Source organism: Apodemus sylvaticus, chromosome 2 (assembly GCF_947179515.1).
Source record: "Apodemus sylvaticus chromosome 2, mApoSyl1.1, whole genome shotgun sequence".
NCBI classification, from domain to species: Eukaryota; Metazoa; Chordata; class Mammalia; order Rodentia; family Muridae; genus Apodemus; species Apodemus sylvaticus.
Genome location: NC_067473.1, coordinates 160183540 through 160209963, shown reverse-complemented (window position 1 = coordinate 160209963; position 26424 = coordinate 160183540). Strand labels below are relative to the sequence as shown.

Here is a 26424-nt window from a genome sequence, read left to right as displayed (position 1 = left end):
CTGACCTTGAACTCCTGATCCTTCTGCCTCTGCTCCTCAAATACTTAGATCACAGGTGGTGTGTGTCACCATGCCAAGCCAAACTTTAGCCTTTCAAGAAGGATGAAAAGAATTCTACATCCTGAGGTTGTTGTATAATGAAATTATATACTAGGGCTTCATAGACTAAAAACCACTCCACACATCTTAACCGTCACTATTTTGTCTATGATTATGAGAGATATGTAAAAGTGGACAAAGGAATTGAGATCCTCTCTTAAGGATCTTCCAAGTTGCAGTCTGTTTATCGAGTTGGGTCGATATAGTCCAGGCTAGCTCTGCATTTGCTGTCCCTGCTGCCTCTACCTCCTGGGTGCTGGGACTGTAGGTTCGTGTCCCCATGGTCAGCACATCTGTCTGTTCATTCTTCAGGCTGACTACAAAGACCAGTGAGGGCCAACTTGAGTTTCCATCTTCTACCCTCTGTGTAAATCCTGGTAGAGTGATTGATAGGTGGACTAAGGCGCAGGAGACAGGAGATGGGGAAGGGCCTGGAGATGTGCAGTCTAGACAAGTAAGGCCTGTTCACGAAAGCTTTGCTGTTGGTAGCACATTATGAAGGGAGGAGATTGGGCATTGGCTGCTTCTAGGTCTTCTCTTGTGTGTTTGCCCCCCCCCCCTCTTCACCTCTTCCTCTCTGTCTTTTCCCCTGTGATGCTGAAAACTGAGTTTAGGGCCTGGCTCTGGCACTGAGCTATGTCCCCAGCCCTCTTTTTTTTTTTTTTTTTTTTTTTGGTTACTCTGTAGACCAGGCTGGCCTCGAACTCAGAAATCCGCCTGCCTCTGCCTCCCAAGTGCTGGGATTACAGGCGTGTGCCACCACTGCCAGCCCTCTTTTTGTTGTTTATTGATTTTCTTTTCTTTATTCTTCTCTCATACATTGCATTTTGACTGCAGTTTCCTTTCCCTCCCCTTTCCCAGCCCCCCTTCTTTTCCCTCTAATTCACTCCCCATTCACCACCCCCTCAGAAAAGAGCAGGCCTTCTAAGGATGTTAACCAAATACAACAGAACAAGCTACAGTGCGACCACCCGGGTGCACAGTCTCACATCCAGACTGGATGAGGCAGCCCGGTAGGAGGAAACGGGTCCCACAGGCAAGCTGAAGAGTTAGAGACAGCGCTGGCTCTCGGTGCTGGGAGCCCCACAAGAACATGGAGCTACGAAGCTATGCGCATGTGCAGAGGACCTAGTGCAGACCACACAGGCTCCCCGATCTCTGTAAACCACCTTGAGCTCCAGTCAGTTGACTCTGTGGGCCATGTTCCTGACCCCTCTGGCTCCTGCAGTCCTCCCTTTCCCTCCTCCACAGGACTCTCCAAGCCCCTAATATCTGACCAGACTACATTTTACTTTTTATTTTGAGCAAGGTTTCACTAAGTGGTCCAGGTTGGCCTTTAACTCACTCTGTAGCTAAGGCTGTCCTTCAACTTTTGGTCCTCTTGTCCCAGCCTCCTAAGGATGACAAGCTGTTCAGACTTTGTGTGTGTGTGTGTGTGTGTGTGTGTGTGTGTGTGTGAGTGTGAATGTGTGTGTATGTGTGTTTGAGTGTGTGTGTGAGTGTATGTGTATGTGTGAGTACATGTCTGTGTGAGTGTGTATTTGTGAGTGTGTGTTATGTGTGTGAGTGTATGTGTGTTTGAGTGTGTGTGAGTGTATGTGTGAGTGTAAGTATGTTTGAGTATGCGCGCACATGTGTGTGATGTATGTGGTGCTGGGGATTGACCACAGAGACTTATGTATGTTAGGTAAGTGCTTTATCACTGAGCTACATCCTTAGTCTCTTTAAAAATTTCTTTATCTTCTTGTACTTAAAGCATCTATTAGATCCCAGTGAAGTGTCTGCCTTTTCAACAGATAGATTCTAGGGGTACCATGGAGTTTAATAATATGAAACAAAACATTCAATTTCATTTAGCTTTTATTTTAATTGGGTAAATACGCTATTTTATTTTTTTCTCTTTTCTTCTCCTATGCCTTCCGTTTCTTTCCTCACTTCCTCTTTTTGGCAGAGTTGGGAATTTAGCCCAGGACCTTTTGTATGACAAGTCAACCCTTGAACCCTGAGCCAGCCTCTAGTGGGGGTGCAGTTAAAAAAAACCCCACTAAATATCTAAATGGGAGCAGCAGATGAAAAATCTCTGAGGCAAAGAAGAGTTCAGTGGATCCAGGGCCAGCAGACGATGGGGAGGGGCTTCCGGAGTGCTGGGAGGGGCTTCTGGAGTGCTGGGAGGGGCTTTCAGGAGTTCTGGGAGGGGCTTCTGGAGTGCTGGGAGGGGCTTCTGGAGTGCTGGGAGGGGCTTCCGGAGTGCTGGGAGGGGCTTCCGGAGCGCTGGGAGTGAGGGACAGTGGCTTTAGGAAGCCTTTGTCTGAAGGCCTAAAGGCAGGAATATGACTTGGTCAGAGTTGAAAACCGTCACATGGGCAGTCGTGAGAGGCCTCACTGAAGAGGTAACAGGAGTGGACATAAGCCAGGCCTCGTGCTCCAGGCCAGTGATACCTTGGGAGCCTGAGGCAAGAGGACCGAATGTTCAAGACTAGCCTGGCAATTTAGTGAGACTCTGGGTTTGTTTGTTTAGTTTTGTTGTTTTTGAGACAGGGATTCTCTGTGTAGCCCGGCTGTCCTGGAACTAACTCTGTAGATCAGGCTGGTTTTGAACTCACAAAGATCCATCTGTCTCTGCCTCCTGAGCGTGGGGATTAAAGGTGTACATCACTGCTTGTCTGGCTTATTTTTGTTTTTTAAACAGCAACTGCAAAATCATCATCATCATCATCATCATCATTTGTCTGGGGATATAGCTCAGAGTACCTGCCTACTGATGGCGGTCCAGAGATGGAGATTTCCACCTAGAAACCCTGAGAAGAAAGCACTTCTCAATGGTTTAGGTGTAGAGGATGGGGCTGTGAGGGGAGCTGGGGAAAAGTTCTAGGTTCAGTATCCAGCATCACATAAAACCAGGTGTCATGGTGCATGCCGGAAGCAGGGGGATCAGAAGTTCAAGGTCATGGTGAGATTAAGGCTAGCCCAGGCGACATGAGACTCAAAAAATCCAAACCATCAGGCAAGGTAGCTCACGGCACATGCGTTTAATCCCAGTACTCTGCAGAGGCAGAGAGAGGCAGGGGGCAGGGGGCAGGGGACAGGGGCAGCAGAGGCAGAGAGGCAGGGGGCAGGGGGCAGGGGACAGGGGCAGCAGAGGCAGAGAGGCAGGGAGCAGGGGGGAGGGGGCAGCAGAGGCAGGGAGCAGGGGCAGCAGAGGCAGAGAGGCAGGGGGCAGAGGCAGGTGGTTCTCTGTGTTTGAGGCTATCCAGGTCTATGAAGCAAGTTCTAGAACATCCTCAAACACACACGCGAGCAAACAACCCAGCCCCAACCAAAGCAGACATTAAAAGTCAGATAAAGACTAGACTGGGGGTGTGTTTAGAGGTCTGAGCTCGCCGGAAGCTCAAAGCCTCAGGCTCCATCTCCGGTATAAAGAAGAAGAAAAGAGGAATGTAAGTCAACGGATGGAATTGTGGTGACTTCACACAAAAGGGACTGGGGACGCACTGCTATGTCACCATGGAGCTAGAGAGTCCTAAAGGAGACCCACAGCTGTTAGCTTTGTTTGGCCCTGAGATGAAAGCACCTGTTGACTTGGGTGTGGAGGGTGGGGATGTGTGGGGAGCTGGGAAGCATCCTGGCTTCCGTCCTATGTTAAATGTGAGACGACCTTGAGACTTAGAACAGAGAGCATAGAATCCGGGGAGAACTCTGGGCTGGACATTGGACATAGTGGTGTCACCACTGTGAATGTGGAGTCTGAGCCCCTATGAACAGACCAGGGCAGTCCTAGGAAGAAGGTGGAGAGGACAGGACCAGTGCTGAGTCTTCAGGGCTCCCACCGCTGGGAAGTTGGTAAGGTAGAGAGCCCCACTCCTTCCTCTGCCCCTCATTTTGGTGACTCCAGGAGAAGCAGCAGAGGGAAACAGTTGGGGTCCTAGAGGTCTCTCTTGCATTGGAAACCGCCCTAGAAATCATGATGTCATCCATCTATTTATTCATAAATATCCTTGAGAAATTTCGCTTACAACATATTTTTGTTGTTGGATTTGTTTTGTTTTGTTTTCGAGACAGGGTTTCTCTGTATAGTCCTGGCTGTCCTGGAACTCACTCTGTAGACCAGGCTGGCCTCGAACTCAGAAATCCGCCTGCTTCTGCCTCCCAGAGTGCTGGGATTACACGCCTGGCAAGGGAGTCAGATCTTGTTATGGATGGTTGTGAGCCACCGTGTGGTTGCTGGGATTTGAACTCAGGACCTTTGGAAGAGCAGTCGGTGCTCTTAACTGCTGAGCCATCTCTCCAGCCCCATATTTTTGTTGTTGTTGTTGTTATTTTATTTTCTGAGACAAGAGTTTGTTGTGTTGCCCAAGCTGATCTTCAAACGCCTCCGTTCAAGTGATCCTCCTGTCTCACCCTCCTGGGCTGCGGGACTTTAGGGATGTACTCTAGCTCTGTTTGTAGTTTTACACGTTTCTCTAACTCATGGATTTTGGACAACGTTGCTATTCCTTGAGCTGGGTAGGCAGCCCTGCTGCTAAGCCTGGAAATGTGAAGGACTGTTCTGTTCCCAGGATGTGGAGGAGGGTTGGGGCTAGTTCCTTGGAGAGCAAGTAACTGAGGGGGCCCTTGCCCTCACTTTGCACCCCCCAGGTGTGTGACGACGAGTGGCATCACTACGCCCTGAACCTCGAGTTCCCCACGGTCACGCTCTATACTGACGGCATCTCCTTTGACCCGGCTCTCATTCACGACAATGGTCTCATCCACCCACCCAGGAGGGAACCTGCGCTCATGATCGGGGCCTGCTGGACTGGTGGGTGCCCTGACCTTCTCAGGGAAGACTTGGTGGCTTAGGGCTGTGCGGGGAGGAGGTCAGGCGAGGAGCAAGTGCAGCCTGCCCTGTGCAGAGGCTGCCTCCCCGCATCTCTGTACAGCCAGGCAGGGCGACTCTTCTCTGAATGATCTCTGCCGGAGGAGACCTCTGCTTCTGATACCCGAGTCCCCGTTGTGTGGCTCAGCGGCTTAAACTTGGTGTCATTCCCATCTACAAATCGACAGTGTCACTCCAGCCGGTTCTCACCTGGTTCCCTCAAGGAGATGATGATTTTATACAGCGTCTCCCTTGCAGGAGGACGGGAAGCCTCCAGACGACCGTTAGTCTTCCATTTGCATACCACTTAGCAGAGCCCTCTCTTTTTCCTGCTCGATAGAGTAATCTATAACAGAGATCTGCAAGATTGGGGAATGTCACGAGAGGGGTTGGGGCTCTGCTGGGAGCCTGCAAGCCCTATATGGTATGAGAGGACTTAGGAGAATTACAGAACTTCTTGTCACAGACCCCAGCTCACTGCCGCTTTTCTTCTTCTTGGTTTGCAGAAGAGAAGAACAAGGAGAAGGAGAAGGGGGCAGAGAACAAGACAGACACAACCTCAGGTACACGTGGGTGAGAACTGGAGACCGGAGTTCTAATCTCGGCTGCCTTAATGTGCTTCCCTCTCTGCCCCGACCCAGCCTTTCTAGTTTCTCCTTCACACGCTGCGCCGTGGTACAGTCTCTAAGCCAAGGCAGGAAGGCTGGGTGTATAGCTTGGCTGGATCCTGCGTGGTTTTTCTCCCTGCCCATAGAATGTAGTACCATTTCTCCTGCTGACTTTCCACAGAGCCAAAAAGCAGGTAGCCGGAGGGACCAGTCTAGGCATCCACGGAGCTGACACACATTCGTCCTGGTCTCCTCGCATGTCCCTGGAAAGACGCCCTCTCTTACAGTCTCCCAGGCTCCCCTTGGTTTCTAATGTTCCTCCTCCTGTGGTTTCCTCCTCCTCTCTCTCCTCTCAGAAGCTTTTTTATGAGTCCATCCACTCTGCGCTTCTTTCCCTCCTCCCCCCTTACTCCTCATTGTGTTTTCCCCTCCCCTTCCTACTTTTCTTCTTCCTGGGTGTCTAGGGGATGGAACCTAGAGTCCCACACATCCTAAGCAAGAATTCCTCCACCCCACTTCTCCCTCACCTCTCATCCCTTATTTCCATATTTTCACCTTCTTTCTCAAGCCTCCCGCTGCTTCTTTCTTTCTTTCTTTCTTTCTTTCTTTCTTTCTTTCTTTCTTTCTTTCTTTCTTTCTTTCTTTCTTTCTTTCTTTCTTTCTTTCTTTCTTTCTTTCTCCTTTCTCTCAGCCCCACCCTCCGCCCACCTTCCCTCTGCTCCTCTTTTCTCCTCTCACTACCTGCCCTGCTCCTGTGTTCCTGCCCTAGGAGACCCCTTGCTGATCCACCACTACTTCCATGGCTACCTAGCTGGTTTCAGCGTGCGCTCAGGTCGCCTGGAGAGCCGTGAGGTCATCGAGTGCCTCTATGCATGTCGGGAGGGGCTGGACTATAGGGATTTCGAGAGCCTGGGCAAAGGCATGAAGGTATAGCCCTTTCCATTCCCTCTCTTTCCCGGCATGCCCCTGGCCCCGACCCCCCTCGACTCCTCTACACTTCTGCACCTTTCCCCTCCTGCCTCCTGGTCTTGCTCTCAGCTATGTCTGTGTCTGGGACCCAGGTCCACGTGAACCCCTCGCAGTCCCTGCTCACCCTGGAGGGGGATGATGTGGAGACCTTCAACCACGCCCTGCAGCATGTGGCTTACATGAACACTCTGCGCTTTGCCACACCCGGCGTCAGGCCCCTGCGCCTCACCACCGCTGTCAAGTGAGTGCTGGGTAGGCGGGCTAATCATAGAACAGAGTCAGTATCATTCTTTGTCTTAAGACATCACCAGAGCTAGCCATACCTTTCTCATTTCACATCCCCGTCGGAGTCCCAAGAGAGGACAGCTGACCTGTTAAAAGCCATGTTGGTAGAAGAGCTTGGACCTGAATCAGGTTTCCTGATCTGTTACTCTCTGTGAAGATGAGTTGCTAGGGTTTGGGGGTTTTGATCTTTCCTATGCTATATATAAAGTGGGGCAGAGACGCGTGGAAGCTGGGGGACCTGACATTAATTCTGACTTAGTTCTAATTGTTTGGATGACCTTGGACAAATGGTGAGTTCTGCTCATTTTGCTTCACCAAGTTCTTGCAAAATAAATATGCCAAACCTAAGCCACCAGTGGTCCCAGGCTAAATCTGCATTGCCGTGTATTCTGGAAAGGTTTAGCAGAACAGAGCCCTGCTGGTGTGTCTTCCCTCATATTCATGGCTGCTTTTATAGGATGCAGGCAGGAGAATAGCAGAGACAGAGATTGTGTATTTCCAAAAGAGAGAGATTATTTCCTAGCTGGTCTTTTAAAGGAAAACTTTGCTGAACTTTGTATCGTAATGGGATGGTTTTTGAGTTCTTCAGCCGAAAAACTGTGGGTAAGGTCAAGGTGTAAGTATTTATTAGATATAGATTAGCATTTTGTTAGATATTTATTAGACTAGATTATTAAGTATTAGAGGGATAATAGAACCTGACTGATGGAATTGTTATGAGCTAAATGCTATAATCCAGGGCTAATGCTTGTCGCAGTGCCTGTTCTGTAGGTGCTGCTGGGTCCTCTGGGAAGGCAGTTTCACCCCTAGTTATGGTCTGGTGGGAAGTTTTAGGACATACCGCCATCTAGTGGGTGGATCACGCAATTTAGGAGTCAGGGTTCCTGTGTTCTCCCCTCTCTGTCTCAATTTCTCCATAAATTCCCTGAAGCATGTGGCTTCGGATATCTTGGAAGAGGGCTCTGAGCCCTGTAGTAACTGGGCACAATTTCCAAGCACCTGTCAGACCCGTGGAAGAGAGTTGCTGGGATGTCATGTGGTTACACTATAGAATTAAAGGTTACAGACTGTTGGGTATCATGTGGACCCAGGTCAGAGCTGTATGCACCCCACAATGGATTAGTCAAAATGTCTTTGTAAAACATTTATTTTTCTGTATATGGGTGTTTTCATGTATGCATATTTCTACGTACCATATTTGTGCAGTGCTGGCAAAGGCCATTGGATCCCACGACTGGAGTTATACCTTGTACTGAGGTGTCATGTGGGTGCCGTGAATTGAACCTGGGGGCCTCTGAAAGAGCAGCCAGTGCTCTTAATCTCTGAGCTATCTCTCTGGTTCCCTAGTCAGAATCCTTAAAGCACTTCCATCCCTCAGGAACCAAGATCTGCTTATGTCCTTAGGAGTTACATTAGAGAACAGAACTGTTTTGGCCAAGGGTGGAACTCAGGCAGGGACATCCTGTAAGGGTTTGTGTCAATGTCTTTGCTCACTGGTTCATCTGAATCTCTCCTATCTCCTTCAGGCCTAGACTAGAAGCTTACTAATAGAACCTGGAAACTGACTTTGGTTTTGTTAGAGGAGGGAAGGGGCCTTGACATTTTTATGAGCTCTCTTCTCTCTTTTCAGGGCCTTACATAGTCCATGTTGGTCTCAAATTCACTATGTAACTGAGGATGGCCTTGTGCTGTCTATCCTCCTGCTTTTACTTCCTGAGTGCTGTGATGCACACACCAGGCACAGATACTCACGCCAGTCTGTGTGGTGTTGGGGATCACAGCGTGGCTGTTGTCCGTGCTTAGCAAGTATCTTTCCAACTCAAGCTATCAAGCTACTAAGCCCCAGCACTTATTTTTCCCGTGGGCTATGTGGTTGGTCCACATTGGTTTCCCCAGGTCATGGAAATAAATTTGGAGATGTGAGAGGTGTGTGTGTGTGTGTGTGTCACACTCAGAAGAAACAGAAACACCTATCAACACCCCTTCTTCTCTTTGCCTGTGTGGCTTTCATGGCTTCCTGTTTCCAGTGTTTGGATTTCTCATCGTTTAAAGTCAGATTTATGCAACTATCAGATTAATGCTTAAATGCAAACTGGCTTCCACCCCTTCTCTCGGTACTGGGGCCTTGCGCACTAGGGAAAGCACTCTCATCACTGAGCTGTATCCATGACTCTATTTTCACTTTTTATTTTGAGACATAAGGTCTTAGTAAGTTGTCAAAGATCTGTGAACCTCTATCTTAGGCAGGCCTTGAACTTGTGATCCTCCTGCCTCAAGATCTCTAGGAGCGGGAATTCTAAGTTTGTACCGCTACTGTTGGCAAAATTAAATAATTTAAACTTTAAAAAGATTTTTTTGGAGGGGGGGAAGCCTGCCTAATTGACCTCCACCCTTGGAGAGGCGGACAGCCATCCTTTTCTCTAGCTTTGCCCTGACCGTGGTTCTCGGCTTTAGATCTGTGTGCTGTTGTCTTCTTTCAGTGCCGCAACCCAGATGAGTCAGTGCTGAAATAACTGACTTTAAATAGCCCATCCCCAAACGGGCCAGTGCTCCTGATGTCTCTAATGGCATCTCTGACCTTGAAGTCACTCGGGCTTCTGAATCATCTTTGGCTCCTCTCTGTCCTTCATGCTCTATCCATTGTCAACCCACACTGGGCATGTCTCTGAGTTTAGGCATAACTCTTTAACTCAATCCCTCATGACTCTACCCTGCCCTATTGTCTTAACTTCCTAACAAGTTAATTTAGTTCTGCTTCACCCCTACCCAAGATTGGCCCAGTGATGTTCACTCAGACATGTTTTTTTTTTTTGTTTTTTTTTTTTTGTTTTTGGTTTTGCCAGGTAGTACAGATAGGCCTTGAACTTGAGATCCTCCTGTTTCAGCCTAGTTCAGCTCAGACTGAACCCTGCCACTGATTCAAGGCCCCGATCACCGCTCCCTGCGCACTTCAGTGGCCCTCACTCTGTAGAGGGTACGCTTTATCTTCGCTCTAACTTCTGCCTATGTAAAGCCCTCCACCCTCTCAAAGCTACTTCTTCTTACTGTCCACAGGCAAGCAAGCAAACAAGCAAACAAACAGTCTACTACTGTCCTGTCCAGAAATAATTCCTCCTCCTTCTGAGTCCCCACTTTTACTTTTCCACGTTCTTCCCTGCTCATTCTGGGGCGACTGTCTTTGCTCGCAGTGTGAGAGTTGTGTGCTATGCTGAATCATTGCTTTGGCTTTTGACTCCAGTACAGCCTTCTCTTCCTGCCTGAATCCCCTAGAGCATTAGTGTGGCCCATGTCTGCGAATGCCTCTGCTCTACTCCCAGGCAGCTGGGTCATTTGTAGGTCATGTCTGGGTCATTTGTAGGTCATGCCAGGCTGTTTTAGGGCGCTGAGCCCTTCACACCTTAGAGGGCTCTGCTCTTTTCCTTAGCTCCACCAGTCAGCCTGGCCGTGCTTGGTGACATTGACGATGCCAGTCCTCTCACCCAAGCCATTTCAGGTAGCACGATCATAAAGACCAGAGTTCCGCATCCTTCAGAACTACAACCCTTTTGCCAAGACTGGTTGAGTCAGCCTTTTTTTCCTTTGTTGTTTTGAGACAGGGTCTTACTCTACAGTTTGAGCTGTCCTTAAACTCACTCAGTTTTATAAGTGCTGGGATCACAGGCACCAGCCACCATGCCTGGCTTTAGTCTCTTTTGTGTTACTATAATAGAATACCTGAGGCTTGGTAGTTTAGAAAGAACAGAGATTTATTTATTTATTTTTTTATAGTTCTAGAGGCTGATCATTGGTGGTCAACATCTGGTTATGGACTTTTGGTTTTTTTGAGACAGGGTTTCTCTGTGTAGCCCTAGCTGTCCTGGAACTCACTCTGTAGACCAGGCTGGTCTTGAATTCAGAAATCTGCCTGCCTCTGCCTCCCAAGAGCTGGGATCAAAGGCGTGTGCCACCACCGCCCGGCTTGGCTATGGACTCTTGATATATCATCTGATGGACCAGCTGAGAGGGTGGGAGTGGGGAAGAAAGATGGGAGAAGAGGGAGGAAAAGAAGAAGGGGAAGAAGAACAGGAGGAGAAGGGGGAGGAGGAGGGAGAGGAGGGGGGAGAGAAGGGAGAGGAGGAGGGAGAGGAGGAGGGAAGGAGAAAGAGAAGAAGAGAAAGGGAGAGAGAGAAGGAGGGAGGGAAAGAGGAGGGGAAAGGCTTGAAAGGAAAAAACATGACCAGGAGTGGGAAGGAGCTGTGCGGCCCAGGTCTCCCCTCTCCTAACCAGTGCTAGACCTTGAGGGCGTGTCAGGTACGAGATAAGTGCTTCCTGTTAGGTCCTACTTTGTAACACTGCTTCACTGGAGTGGATTAAGTTTCTAACATACTTTTTGGGGGACACATCTAAACCCTAGAATTCTGTCCTTGGCCCACTACATTTATGTTCTTACATGCAGACTACATCCCTTCCATCCTGACTGTCTTGTCTCATTCCAGCATCCATGCAAAAACCCCAAAGTCTTGAGTGTCATCAGGATAGATACGGGTGAGATGTAGGGGCTGATGTACCCCTGAGGCAAATCCCTTTCCAGGGTGCAATGGAACAAATTAGCTGCCTCCCCAGTGCAATGAAAGGAGCTTGCTTAGGCTAGTCACACCCATCTAGAAGGGAGTAGAACAGAGGAGAGAGAGAAAGCTGCCTCCAAGCACATCCCCAGTGGGCAGGACTGACAGCATCTCACAATGCAGCCCAAGCTGGCCTCGGACTCATGACCCTCCTGCTTCAACCTCTGTAAGACCCCAAAAACCGAGGGTGCCCCAGCACCCCACATCCCAGAAGGCGACACCCAAATCACTCGCGAGAAACGGTCTCGATGCAATAGCATGAGGATTTCTTTATTCCAGAATTCTGGGTTCCATAGCTGTGCACCACGCAGGGTTAGAGGACTATGGACCCTGAGTGCCGAATTGCGACAGCTTTTATAAGTTTACGACAGAGCCCGCGAATCACAAACCAATCATTTCTTAGCATGGAGAGCCCGCGAAATGCGAGCCAATTGATTTGTACCACTACATAGTTTTTAGGCCAATCAGTTTAAATTATCGGAGCCCGCGCTCAGAATTAGTTTCCTATAATGTCTACAGCTGCGTGAACTCCTGCTTAGGGGTAATGGCGTAAGTTTACAGAAGCAAGATAAGCTTAGCCCATTTCCAGTTACCCTATGGGGCCAGGATCACCTATTCAAGGCCTTTCTGCTAGGTCTAAACAAAGGGCGGGCTCTGGAATGTGACCTTTTACCTAGTTTCTAACAAAGCGAGTTAGCATTTTAAACTCCTGATTTCTCGGGGTCATTAGAGTTAGGCTGTATTTTCTATCCTTTCACCTCCTGAGTGCTGGGGTTTTAAGTGTGCCTCACTACACCCATCTAATACTATGTCTTTTTTCCTTTTTTTTTTGGTGTGTGTATGTATACATACACATGTTTGTGTGTGAACAAATATGTATATAGGAGTGGAAACCAGAGGTCAGCACCAGGAGTCTTTCTCCAAAACTTTCCACCTTAGCCTTTGGGACAGGTCCTCTCACTGAAGTGTGTTGGTTAGATTAGCTGGCTAGGAAATTCAAGGATCCTTCTGCCTCTGCCTCCCTGGCTCTTTGAGTATAGGTGTGCACCATGCCTGGCTTTCATGTGAGTACTGGAGATCTGACCTCAGACATCCATGCTTGCATGGTGAGTACTTTATCGGCTGAACTGTCTCTCTAGCCATGCCATTTCAGATCTTAAGATTTCAGGATAATGAGTCAGAGATGTAGTTCAGTTAGTAGAATGGCTTACCCTGGATTTGAATCCCAGTGCTCCATAAATTGGGTGTGATGGTACGTGACGTGTGATCCCAGCCCTCAAAAAGTAGAGATAGGAAGATCAGGAGATAAGGGTTATCCTTGGCTACATAGAGAGTTTGAAGCTTCCCTGGGGCTACATGAGACCCCACCACAACCTAACCCAACCCAACCACTCAACCCAATTGAACCCAAGCCAAGCCAAGCCAAGCCAAGCCAAGCCAAGCCAAGCCAAGCCAAGCCAAACCAAACCAAACCAAACCAAACCAAACCAAACCAAAAACCTTTCCAAGAACCCCTGACTCCATGTGCTGCTGGAGTCAGCAAGCATCAGACAGCCGCACTCCTGTGACTTGCTGGGCTCAGCTATGTAGCAGCCCAACCCATAGTGTTTCCAGGCTGGTGTTGGATGCTGAGAGCTCTGCAGTTCTGGGGTCTCCGTGGTGACATTGCTTCCATTGCTCTAGAGGACTGACAGTTCCACTCAGATTTGCCCTAAGACTCTCTATATTGTCTGTGCCCTCATCACTCTGTGACAGAGTCTGAAATCAAGGTGAAATGAACCATGGCCTTTTCTCTGGTATCCGTGACATGTGGATGCTACAGAGCCTGCCCGTGCTCTTGTAGGTGATTCAAGCTGCACCTGGGATGGCTGAACTGTGATTCTGGGTGGAGGCGGGGCTACAGTCAGAATGTAGGGAGCAGAGACCTGAGGTGACCCAGGCTGGGATGTTGATCTATCTCCACACCCTGAGGCTGCCCTGACGATCTCTGAAACGCCTTCATTTTTCTATTGTCTTGATAAATACCACCTTCCTTCTTTCCCTATTGATCCCTTTATCAAAAGAACCTGTCTACCCATTCTTTGCTTGGGAGGCTGTGATTCCTTCAAATCCAGAAGCTGTTTGCTTTTGAGTTATAAACTTCATCTTTAAATTATTTTTCATTTTAATCCCATGACAAAAGGTACTCCTACAGCGTCTTCAATATTTTTCTTAAGAGTTTCTTTCACTAATTATCTTTTACAAAAATTGTATCTACATGTACTTATTGTATGTGTTTGTGCATGTGATTGTTTGTGAGTGCCTGTGGAATCCAGAAGAAGGCATCTGACCCCCTGGAGCTGGAATTACAGGCAGTTATGAACCGAGCTGGGCTCACAGGCAGTTATGAACTGCTGAAGTGGATGCTGGGATCTGAATTAGGGTCCTTTGGGAGAGCAGAGAGCGCTCTTCATTGCTAAGCCGTCTCTCCAGGCCCTACCAGCTGTTCTTGTTCGTTGACTTAAAGTTTTGCTTCCAAAATGCTCAGATGTGGACAGACGCACAATCCTTTGCTGGTATATACAAAGATGGCCCTTACTCCAGTGGCTTTTCTACCTCCTCATTAGACCTTAGCAGAATGGCCTTTAGGGACCCTATTTCTAGCAAAATCCTGATTGTGATGGCTTCAATCACCTCTGAGAAGTCCCCTGCTGGAAGATGGCTCAGTAGGTAAAGCGCCTACCACTCAACCATCAGAACATGATTCCAGATCCCCAACACTCACAGGAGAAAGCCAGGAGGTCATGCGTATCTGTGACCTAGTGTTGAGATGGCTGGGGGAGGTGGGGTGGGGGAGACAGTGGGTCCTCAGAGCTCTCTGGCCATCCAGTATAAAGAATTGATGAGCCCTCACTCGGGGAGAGGCTCCTTCTCAAAACAAAACAAAACAAAACAAAACAAAACAAAACAGACGTTTCTTCTCTCCGAGCCCTCAACAGTCTTCCTAGTCCTCCTCTTGTGGCAGCGCAGCTCCCATCCCAGCACCCGCTTCAAACTGGTCCAGCTTCTAACTCATCACCCGGTTGCAAAGCTGCTTTCACAGTTTTGACACAATTGTCATCACAACACCTGCTTCTATGGTCCCAGTTTCCTGACCTACTTTATGGTATAATGGGATAGCTGAGACTGGGGATTCATAAAAACAGAGTTTTGTTACTCACAGTTCCTGAGACCGGGATGCCCAAGACTGAGGCACCGAGAGCCTGCATTGTCTCACCGCAGATGGTGCAGGAAGAGGGTGGCAGGGGTGGGGTGGGGCGGGGCACAGCACATTTTTCTGGTACAAATCTGGGCTTCAAACATGGGCTGCAGTTGGACTTTGAAATCTTCTTGACTCTGGAAAATATGGCTTGCCAGGCTCAGATGCCTCTTCTGGGGGGCTTCTTTTCCTTTTCTCTCCTTTTGTTGTTCCTGAAATTTGTTTATTTATTTTATTTTATTTTGGCATTTATATAGTCTTACCATGTAGCACAGGATGGCTTGGGTATTGATTTGTAAACTAGGTTGGTCCAGAAATCATAGGGACATACTTGCTTCTGTTTCCTAATGCTGGGATTAAACGTGTACACCATTATGCTAGGCTTAGAATTTTATTCTTTTATTGAGACCACAAAGTTTCTCAAATTCTACCTTTTAAAATATTGTCTGTGTGCATGTGTGCCTACTGTGTGCTAGTTCCCTTGGAGATGAGTGTTGTCTGTGTGCATGTGTGCCTACTGTGTGCTAGTTCCCTTGGAGACCAGAAGAGGGCTTCAGCTTCCCTGGAGCTGGAGTTACGGCAGCAGCTGTGAGCGCGCCGACAGGATGTGCTTGGAATTGAACTACAATAGCTTGGAAGAGCCAAGGACTTTTTTTTTTTTTAAACGTATTGAATCATATGTTTGAAGTAGTGAATAAACATTCTGTGATCACACATATTGTAATTAACCCATGAATTACAGTGATACCAAAATGCTGACTATTGATTTACTATATTAAGCTATTTTAAGTAGCACTAAAGACACTCCTATATTGGTACGTTCAAGAATAGTGTTATTCTAAACATGTAGTGCACAGTACCACATCACCATAGCAACCTTCGCTTTGGTAATTAGAGTCTAGGACAATTAAATTGCATATGCATCATATTCCTCTTTTTCCCTCTTAGATGTAGGGTCTTGCTATCTAGCCAAGGGTGTTGAGGTACTCCTATGTGTAGTTTAAGATACTCTTGAACTGTCAGTAATCCTCCTGCCTCAGCCTCCTGAGTGCTGGAATCAGAGAACTACCATGCATGGCTAAAAGCTTTGGTCTCTTATCCTTATTCTGTGGCGCAGAAACACTGCTGTAAGGAAAAGACAACATGCTTCCTAGGGCAACAAGAGCTTGAGACTGGGAGAGGCCAGGGTAATCTGCAGGGGCTGGGCTAGGAGAGCGGGGGTATAACTGATGGGTCGGCTGAGAGAGTCTTCTGGGCTGATGTCTAGTAAAGGAGATTGAAGACACACCAAAAAAGAGGACATTATTGCTGGGCACCTAACCCCATCTCACTTTTAGTGTTGGATAATTTAGGGCCTATATTTGGCTGATATTTTACTGAGCCCATGTAACTTTCACTGGGTAAAGAACTATGTGTATATACTTTAATTTTTTTTTTTTTTGAGAGTCTTAGTTCAGGCTTGCCTGGAACTTGCAATCCTCCTGCCTCAGCCCCTTGAATTCTGGGATTATGGGCATGTGTTACCATGCTTGGTTGGAAGGGCAGAAAGTTGATGAGAAATAGCAAGACTCTATTTCAGTGTATGTACATTTTCATTAGTCTTATTTCCTTCGCTGTTTCATTAAGACAGAATGTGACAGTGATGTGATTACCCACAGGCTGAGCCTGTCTTATCTTTTGCTTTTCCTACAGTAGTGCCATATTCAGAAAATTTGTTGTGAGAGTGGGGCCTAGAGAAGCGGCTGCTGCCATCTCTCCTGCCTTCACTCTCTCTGGGACAGTCCTCTGTTGTAGAGGTGGGGGCTCAGAAGTATGGACCAGACACTAGACTTTTGTTTTTTGAGACAGGGTCTCCCTGTGTGTCAATGGTTGGCCTGGAACTTGTATGTAGACCAGGTTGGCCTTGAACTCACAGAGATCGACCTGGCTCTGTCTCCCTAGACTAAAGGCATGTGCCATTATGATTGGGCAGACTCTAGGTTTTTAAGGGAGGGGCGCTGGAGTGACGAGCTGCCTCTTTTCTCATTCAGGTGCTTTAGTGAAGAGTCCTGTGTCTCCATCCCTGAAGTGGAGGGCTATGTGGTGGTTCTTCAGCCTGACGCCCCCCAGATCCTTCTGAGTGGCACAGCTCATTTTGCCCGCCCAGCTGTGGACTTCGAGGGACCAGAGGGAGTCCCCTTGTTCCCCGATCTTCAGATCACCTGCTCCATTTCTCACCAGGTGGAGGCCAAAGCAGATGAGAGTTGGCAGGGCACAGGTAAGGATAACCTTGTGAGTGACCTGGTCCAGAGAAGGGTGATGTCTGTAACCCAACTGAGGGAGTCACTAGGGCTAGAAGGGCTTTTTCTTGTGTCTGTGTGACTGAGAACAACTTACCCTTAAAAACCAGAGCCTGTGGGAAAGGAATTTGCCAAGTATAAGGAAATGTTGCATGCTGATTTCATAGTGATGTTTGCCTTCCTTAAGGAATGGCCCTGTGTCAGGAGGGGGACTGACCTTATGTGATGGCAACGTCTGAGTCTCGGAACTTCTCACTTGACCCCGATTCTCCCTCTCAGTGACAGACACACGCATGTCCGATGAGATTGTACACAACTTGGACGGCTGTGAGATTTCGCTGGTGGGGGATGACCTAGACCCTGAACGAGAGAGCCTGCTCTTGGACATGGCTTCCCTGCAGCAGCGAGGCCTGGAGCTCACCAACACATCTGCCTATCTCACCATTTCTGGTCAGTGAGGCCAAGCGGCTGACTTCTTTGCTGTGTGTGACTTTCTCATGAATAATCACATGGCTCCTACTTCCTTGGGATGTTGGTCAGATGCCATTTTGTTCCTTCTTAGCTAGAAGAACCTCTCGCTCCCAGATTGAGGGCAGTGTGCCTGGGCAGAGTCTCTGAATATTTCTTTTCCCTCTGCTCTCCATAGCCTGGCTCACCAACTCTCCTGGTTCTATTTCCATGTACCCTTGGGTAGCTGCCATCTCTCTCCTTCTTCTGTCTTCCCCAACCAGCTTTTGTGCCTTCTAGATCTCTGATGAGGTTACCCTTTCTATCTTTTCCTGCATCCAACACAACTTTAAGTGCTCATCTTAATGAACAGTGGAAAGTGATGGTTTCCAGTGAAAGCTGTCCACAGGAGAATGGGAGGAGATGGCAATGAGCAGTCCTTTCCATTCCAGCCCTCACCAAGGCTGTGGCTCCCTCCATTACCTTCCTTGGAAAGATGCCTTTATCCTCCTTTCCATAACTATCTAGATCCTTCCATCCCTGGGGAGTCCCAGAAGTCACAGGGCTAGGTGAGAAGGTTCGAGAAGCAAATACAGCTTTGCTTGTTCTACTCCTGTAGATCAGAGTGTGTGGCGCATTCTTCTCTGAGCTGTCAGCTTACGACACTGTTGAGGGATGGGTCTAAGTATCCCTCCCACTGTGCTATCAGCTGGTTGGGGCCTGAGACTCACTGAGCTTGTCTCCCCTATTCCCCAGGGGTAGAAACCATCACCGTGTATGAAGAGATCCTGAGGCAGGCTCGTTATCAGCTGCGGCACGGAGCCACCCTGTACGCCAGGAAATTCCGGCTTTCTTGTTCGGAGATGAATGGCCGATACTCGAGCAACGAATTCATTGTGGAGGTACCCGGATAATCCCTTTCCTTTCTTGGTCACCTGCTCTGGGCAAGGAGCCAGGATGTATTGACCCCAGATAGATGGTTGATGGACAGGGACTTTGTTGCGTTGGAGATTCCTAGACCCATGGCAGATGGCGGAGGAGGAGATGTGGGGTGATGGTTATGGTGGTGGGCATGGGAAAGATGGGTCACAGTTAAGCCCAATGGTCTGCGGTTGAATTTGATCCTCAGAAACTGCATGGCAGACAGAAGTGTCTTCTGCTAGTTGTCCTCTGACCTCACCCCCCCTCCCGTCCCCATTGTGCATTATGGGTGCCATCCCAAGTGAGAAAAGGTTGTAATGAGCAAGCTTGGAGTGGGGTGGGGTGGGGAGGGCCTTGGGGAGAAGCAGTTGTACTTACAGAGCGCCGCCTTTCCCCAGGTTAACGTCCTGCACAGCATGAACCGGGTGGCCCATCCCAGCCATGTGCTCAGTTCACAGCAGTTCTTGCACCGGGGTCACCAGCCTCCTCCTGAGATGGCTGGACACAGCCTGGCCAGCTCCCACCGGAACTCCAGTGAGTAAGCTGAAGGGAGGTGTGGCTTAACAAGCGACCCTATATCCTTGGGAAGGGAGAGAGGCGAGGCAGTAGGTTCTGTGGTACCAGTCTTAGTGACCGCGGTGGGATAATCTCGTCATCCTTCTTGACTGTCAACTTCACTGTGAAGGTGAATCCTGGGCCAGTGCAGGGTGCTCAAGCCTGGAGCCACAAGTAATGTGGGCTGGGGGCGTCTTTACTATTCTCGCTGCTGTCCCTGCCGCCTCCCCACAAAGTTAGCTGGGTTCTTGAGAGCTTCAGTAGTGAAGTTATTTATTTAGTGCTTGTAGCGTAACAGCGCTGGCTGAAGATGTATTGGGGATCAAGGGCTTTTAGGAGTTGTGTACAGTGGCGCAGGATCATGACGTCAGCACTCGAGAGGCGGAGACAGACTGGGGGGAAGCCTGATTGGGCCACGTGGTGAGGTCTGTCAGCTTAAAAAAAAAAAGAGGAAAGAAAAGGAAAACAGAGAAAGAAAAGAACAACAAGGAGGTGGGTGGCAAAATGGCTCGGCTGTCAAGCCTGACGACCTGAGTTTGAGCCGTGGGACCTACATCATAGACTGAGAGAAAGGCCAATTCCCACAAGTTGAACCTTCATACATGTACCATGGGATATGCATTCACACACGCTTGCGCACGCGTGTGCACACCCCCTAAAATAAATAAATAAATAAACAAACAAATAAATAAATAAAATAAGAAAGAATTACAGAATAGCTATCTTCTTCTCCCTATGGACAGAGTAGATTCAATTAAACATGTAATCCTATGTTCTCTGTGAAATATTTCTTTTGGTTTTTTTTTTTTTTTTTTTGGACTTGATATTTTTCTAGACAGGGTTTCTTTGTATAGCCCTGGCTGTCCTGGAACTCACTCTGTAGACCAGGCTGGCCTCGAACTCAGAAATCTGCCTGCCTCTGCCTCCCAGAGTGCTGGGATTACAGGCGTGTGCCACCAGCACCCAGCTCTGTGAAATATTTCTAAATCAACAGATGCCAAATGCTGTTTCAGAATGGGGCAGTCTTTCTTCCCAGTTATGGCCCTGTACTAGTAGCTTGTTGTTTTCTAATACATTTCTAAGAATTGCTTCATTACAGAAAAAAAAAAAAAAGGAGCCAATGTGAGCACAAAGAAGAAAAGTCAACCTTGCTTCTAGCAGGGCCTGCTATTTCCACTGTGAATCACGGGTCTATCTATTATCTTCCCTCCCTCCCTCCCTCCCTCCCTCCCTCCTTCTTTCCTTCCTTCCTTTATAAAGTTGACATCAAACCATTTTGTAACCTGGTATTTACACTTCAAACTAAAATAAGTTTTTTCTTGAAATATTAACATCTGAACAGTGGTGATAGATTGCTGGGAGTGACTTTGGGACACTGTCTCCAGAGCCATCTGGAGGTGCAGTTATTCTCGTCACTTTTGAGACACACCTTGCCTTTGGCCTGGTGAAGTTACCAAACTTCACTATCCGATTGTCAGAGTTGGCCCTGGAGATCATTTAAATGTTTTACGCACCAAGCCCACTCCCAAAGGCCACAGACTGCCTCTTTTGAAAAGCAGCCAAAGGTCACAGGCTCTTTAGGCGACTCCCCGAGGAGCTCACGGTCACCCAGTCACCTCAGACTTCATTTTTGGGGCTGAATGCTGAACTCCGATCCCACGAGTAAGCTGTGTTCCCAAGAACAGGCTGGAGCTAGACCTGGGGGTCATGTTTCTGTCCTTAGTTCTTTCTCTCTTTGGTTTGAGCTCCCAGGGGCTCAGAGCTTCGAGTGTCTTCCTCCTGGCTTGCCCTGGCTGGCTCTACCAGCAGTGTTTGTCATCCTGCATCCCCCTGCTCTGCCAGGGGATGCCCTGGTACTTGAGTGCCATCTCCTTGATTGTCTGATTGTCCCTACAGTGGAATCCCTTGTGACTTATATCCAGGCCAGCCGGCTTATAGTCCGTGGAGAGCAGCCACCTCCCTTCCCCTTGTCCCTTATTTTGGCCCAAGTAGGAACAGAGTTCACATTTCTTTGAGGCCATTTACGAGTGATAGGGCTTGAGCTTAGCAGATGACACACTTCAGCCACACCCATCAAACCTGTTCCATGCATTGCAGCTGACTCCAAGTTGTTCCCTCTTCTTCACCTCCCAAGTCCAAGCACTGCTTTGAAGAACTGAGGTTTCGTGAAGCTAAACTACTCAAAAACTGCAGAAGAAGGAAGTGCTACCATTTCCTCCAAGGACAGAGGCTAATTTCAGTACAGCTTCTTAGGCCCCAGAGAGAGCCTGGTGAATAAGAACTGTCAAGGAAGATTCCATGACACACGTGGAGCTTACACAGGGTCCTGGAGAGCAGGGGCTCTCAGGCAGGACACACAGTGAGGCTCTGAGAGTGGAGTTACGGAGAGAGACAAGCGATGAGGACATTATGACATTGTTACCCCAAACTTTGGTTCACATCTGTCACGTGGGGAATTTTAAACTCTCTCACTCCAAAGGGATGAGAGACAGGGATCAATGCTTCTGGCTTTAATTAATTAATTAGTTAATTAATCTTATTGTGTGCTTGTGTGAAGTGTATATGTGGGCACATGTGTCAGAGGTCAGAGGACAACTTTCTGGAGTCAGCAAGTCCTTACATGCTTTCCAGGGATTGGACTGAGGCCGCTAGGCTTGCAAGGCAAGTGCCTTTAACCTCTGAGCCATGGGTCAACTCACAGAGCTCAACTTTAAAGATCCCCATGTAACTCCACTGCATAGCAGGGTTTGGAAGCCATTTCTCTACACTGATTTTTTTCAAGTACCTGAAGCACCTTAGAAAGATGTGTAAAGAAACAGTATTAAACAATGGTGACGACCAGGAAGGAGAATTGAAGTTGTCTGGGAAACAGAAGCGCTTATTCGAGTGACCGGGAGACTGGGAAGAGTACTGGGGTGACTATTCACAAAATATATTATGTATTTACATGAAAATAACCTTGTGTGACCTTGTTTAATGAAAGAACAAACAGCTGGGCAATGAGTGGGGCACGCCTTTAATCCCAGCACCTGGGAGGCAGAGGCAGGCGGAGTTCTGAGTTCCAGGTCTACAGAGTGAGTTCCAGGACAGCCAGGGCTATATAGAGAAGCCCTGTCTCGAAAAACCAGAACCCAAACCAAACCAAAACAAAAAACAAACAAACAAACAAACAAAAAAAACAACAAAAAAAAGAAAGAACAAAGAAAAATCAAAAGAAAAAAAGGAGAATTTCTTCTAAAAAAGATGACTGATCTTGTCACAGTCCATGATTGAAAGAAAGGAGGAGGAAGAAAAGAAGCCTGACACTATATTTCTAGTTATTTGGGAGGTGGAGGCAGGAGGATTACTTGAGTTGCGTCCAGGAGTTCAAGTCCAGCCTGGGCAACAGAGTGATGTGTTGTCTAATAAAATGAAACAAGACAAAAGAACCCAGCCCAAAATTCTTAAAAGAGAAAAGAATTAGGAAGGAGGGACGGAGGGAGGGGCAATGGTGGAAGGAGACGGAGACGGAGCCAGGGACTGATGTCGGTTCACGTAAAGCACATGCTGGGATCTGCCGTGCAGCTGCGAAGCCCTGCTAGCTGGTGACTGAACAGAGAGAAGCCTGACAACTGTGTAATCACAGGGTAGGACGTGGGCGCTCAGACACTCTCTTCATCAGGGGCACGGTTATACTGGGCTGTGAACAGCGCTTTCAACAGTGTCCCTATGGTCACAGGAACCATTTGCTAAAATAGCCCTTAATGTTGGCTGAGGTGGTCACTCAAGGCCAGAGTTCACTGTGTAGGTCTAATGTAGCAAGATCGAATGAGCTTTTGAGGTCCTTGATTTTGGTCTGTAGCTAATTTGAAAATTCTCCCAACCTTCTGGTTTATGATAATGAATCACAGTTGTTGGCCTACACCCGGAATGTTTGCATTTTGCCCTTTTTGAAGTCACAAGGTCATCTGCTATGGCTTGCGCTCTGAACGTGGGGTTGCCTGGGCTTAGCCACAGGGCCATCTTCTGGCAAGTCCATTACTCCTTGGACTTGTCCATTGACTCGAGGACCTGAGAGGGGCTGTTTTGGATAGTTGCATAGAAAGAGAAGCTCTGCTCCCTTCCCCCCTCCCATACCTAGGCAGTTGAGAAATGCTGATCCAACCAGGTCGATCTTTGCCTTGGAACCGGAGCCTAGTGAGTGGGCCTGCCTGCCCCACCCCTGCGGAATTAGCTCCATTTGGCAAGTAGTCCAAAATGGGCCATCGGTCATGCGGGGATGTGAGCTAGCTTGACAGAGAGCCATCAGGGTGGCCTTGGGGGAGCCGTGTGGCTGCTGGGACAGCCCCAGTAGGCATTCTCACTTACCTGCCTGGTCCTGGAGTGGTGGCAGTGTGTGTGTGTGTTTGGCCGCTGGCGAGAGGGGTCTGCAGCTGGGTGTGTGTGGGGGCTTTGATGTCATCTCCTCTATGCTCAGGTTCTGTTTCGTAACGTGTGACTTTTAGGATGTAGGTAGATCTGAAGCTGGGTTGCAATGTGACCTTTATGTCGGGCTTGCTTGTGTGTGACTGCTAGTGGGTGTCTGAGAGACACACTCACGGACTATTTCTCAGGAATAGGACTGCCTAGGGTGTGAAGGGCAGCGCGAACCCATGTGGCAGGTAGCAATCCAGCTGCCCAGGAGGGCTCTGGGCTTGGGGGTGTATCTGTGGGGTCTCTTCCTCCATCTGCTGTGCCAGGCGTTTGTGGCTCCCCTGCTTTGCCTCTTCGTGCTTCTCCGAGTGCTTTCTCTGTGTGCACGGAACGGGGCCCAGGTTGTGTTTGCAGCTGCTCACTCTGTGGCCCTTAGGGCCCAGGTCTGTAGTGTTTATGTCTTCCTTCAGGGGGGTGCTTGGCTTGCCCAGCTGGTAGGGAGTTGTGTGAGCCTGCCCCTACGGCTCTTTGGTGCCGTGCTAGAGACTCTGACACACATCCCGTTAACTCTGCTGTGTAAGCAGGCTGCTAGATGGCTGGTCCAGGCAGCTGTGTGGGTAACCCGAGGCCTGGCTCGGGTATGGGGCATGGCGATGTTTGTCCAGCTGTGTGCCCACTCGCTCTTCATCGGCATGTGCCTGTGTCTGCACATCTGCCTTTCCACCATCAGTTCCAAGGTCCATGTGAGAGTGCACGTGCCCTTCTGTCTCTCACTGCCTGTGAGGGTCCACGTACCCCTGAACCTGGGCATCAGAATGAGGCTACAGGGTGGGAGGCCTGAGGTGGAGGTAGGAAGACCTCAGGGGGAGACTCCGAGCGAACAGAAGCCCTGCAGGCCCAGGAACCTCAGGCCTCCAAGGAGAAGGGAGGTGTCGCGGCACAGGAGTGAGCCCAGAGCAGGTGGGTAAGTGAAGGGACCTGTTCTCAGCCTTGGGGACGGCCGAGTCCTCTCTCTGGTCAGCAGGCCAGGCTTAGAGCTGTTTTACTTCTCATCCGAGTCAGTCCTCTGTAGGTGCCCCTGTCTTTCCCTCTGGGGAGTTGGTGGTCCCTGGGGAAGATCCAGGCAGAGAGACTTCTAGTTTTTGCCATTTATCCAAAGACAATATGGCTGCTCAAAGCAGCAGTAGGCTGGGTGCTTTCTCCTTACCACCTGCTGTCTGTTTGCCTTTGGCCCTCAGAGCAGCCTCTCTCCCTTTCCTGTTTACTTCCTGGTGGAATCTGTTTCTCTTCCAGTTTCTCAGGGTTTTTTTTTTTTTTTTTTTTTTTTTTTTTTTTTTGGTGGTGTTGTTTTGTTTTTTGTTTTTTTTTGCCTCTTCAAGGCCACTTTGAGAGCTGTCGTTTATTTACTCTTGAACAAAATTTTTCCACTGAGCAGTTTCTTCCATCAGCACCCTACGAGCCCTGCGCCCGAGTTTCCCAGGTGTGCTGTGTTCGGCTGACCCCTTGCTCTCCCTGCAGTGGTCCCCAGTGCTGCGACTCTCATCATTGTGGTATGCGTGGGCTTTCTGGTGCTTATGGTTATCCTCGGCCTGGTTCGGATCCACTCCCTTCATCGCCGCGTCTCAGGAACTGGCGGTCCTTCCGGGGCTTCCACTGACCCGAAAGACCCTGACCTCTTCTGGGATGACTCTGCTCTTACCATTATCGTGAATCCCATGGAGGTGAGTGCCCTGGAGGGATGAAGCAAATACTCCCGAGGAGGCTCACACCCTAGGCGCATGGAGGGGGAAGGGTGAGACTGGGGGGGGGGGGGGACTCTGCAATGGTGCATGTGTGCATGCTTGCGTGTGAGCCTGTGTCCTCAAGGAGAGGCTCTAGCTGTGGCTAGGAGGTTGAGCTCTCACTCTCTCCTTTTGTTCTCTCCAGTCCTACCAGAACCAGCAGCCCTCTGTGGCAGGGGTGACCGGTGGCCAGCAAGAGGAAGAGGACAGCAGTGACTCCGAAGCCGCCGACTCCCCCAGCAGCGATGAGAGACGCATCATTGAGAGCCCCCCACACCGCTACTGAGGCTCCAACCCTGCCAAGAGAGAGGCCTGCCCTGGGGAGACAGGCACCCGGGAAAGAAATGGAGAACGTCATTTTGAGAGAAAAGAGACCAAGGGGGGGGAGAAAGAGCTCTTTGTTTGGACCGGTCCTTCAATCTCAGAACCCCAGGAGGCCCCACAGGGGTTGCCCTCCTCCTTCAGCCTGCCCCTGCCTGGGGCTGCCCTTCCCCTGCTGCTCCTGAGGCATCTGCCCCAGCGGGCTGCCCTGGGAGAGTGGCTCTGTGTGGGTTGGCCGCCCAGTAGCCCACCTGTGGCAGCACACCGTGCTCGCACCGCCGTGCACTGTATTAGGGAGGGGGATATCAACAGCCGTGGTTGAGGTGGGAACGGAATTGATGGGAGCCCGCTGCTGTGTCCTTCTCTACTCTGTTCTGTCCGTGGGGGCCTTCCTTCTGTTGCCCCACCCCTCCCGCTTCCCCTAGGATCCCCTCGCCTCTATTTCCATTTCACTCTGGGGCTCCCTGCTCCTCCCCCTCCTCAGCCTCCTCCTTTCCTGAGCAGTACCAAGGTCTTGAAGTCTCTGTTCCTTTCTCCATGGCCTGCTTTGCCTAGGTTGTGGGGAAGGGGGAGGAGGGGCGGGACCTTGGGCGTGTATTATATATAGTGTATATTTTTTCAATGTTGTCGTGAGCGCAGCTCCTGTGTTTCTGTGTGCAGCTCACAGCCTCGTACGTGTGCGTGTGTGTGGCATTGTCATGTCCTGGGGTGAGGGCAGGGGATGGGTGTGCTAAAGGAGGCCCGCACCCTAGAGTTTTCAAATAAAACAATCAGAAAAAAAGTTCTAGCTTGCTGTCTACCTGGCTGATTCTGTGTGGTTGTGGGCTTTCTGATCTTAGAGGCCTTTTTGGCCTCTGAGCAGGTTGAGGTGACAGGGCAGGGCAGGCTCTGGCTGTGCAAATCCCTAGGTTGTCCGGTTACTGGGAATGTAAGATGGGGGCGGAGGATTCACTTCCTTCCGTCTGCATCCTGGAAAAGACTGACATAGACGCATGCGCAGATGCCCACTGCTCTCTGGGGACATTGTCAGCCCCTCCCCCTCACTTTAAAAATCCCGACCAGAGCAGTCG

The 26424-nt window shown here is 49.3% G+C and overlaps 1 protein-coding gene across 1 annotated transcript in view; it reads left to right on the top strand.

The window, feature by feature from the left end:
• The window catches only part of Clstn3 (calsyntenin 3), a 34396-nt gene extending 8279 nt beyond the window's left edge, over positions 1 to 26117 (top strand). The window contains exons 9-18 of the mRNA XM_052174810.1: positions 4735 to 4897; positions 5461 to 5517; positions 6332 to 6489; positions 6624 to 6772; positions 16689 to 16915; positions 17217 to 17387; positions 18141 to 18286; positions 18704 to 18839; positions 24771 to 24973; positions 25179 to 26117. Of these exons, the coding sequence (XP_052030770.1) occupies positions 4735 to 4897; positions 5461 to 5517; positions 6332 to 6489; positions 6624 to 6772; positions 16689 to 16915; positions 17217 to 17387; positions 18141 to 18286; positions 18704 to 18839; positions 24771 to 24973; positions 25179 to 25319 (1551 nt within the window). The 3' untranslated portion in view covers positions 25320 to 26117. The remainder of the gene's footprint in view (positions 1 to 4734; positions 4898 to 5460; positions 5518 to 6331; positions 6490 to 6623; positions 6773 to 16688; positions 16916 to 17216; positions 17388 to 18140; positions 18287 to 18703; positions 18840 to 24770; positions 24974 to 25178) is intronic.
• Positions 26118 to 26424: the final 307 nt, after the last annotated feature.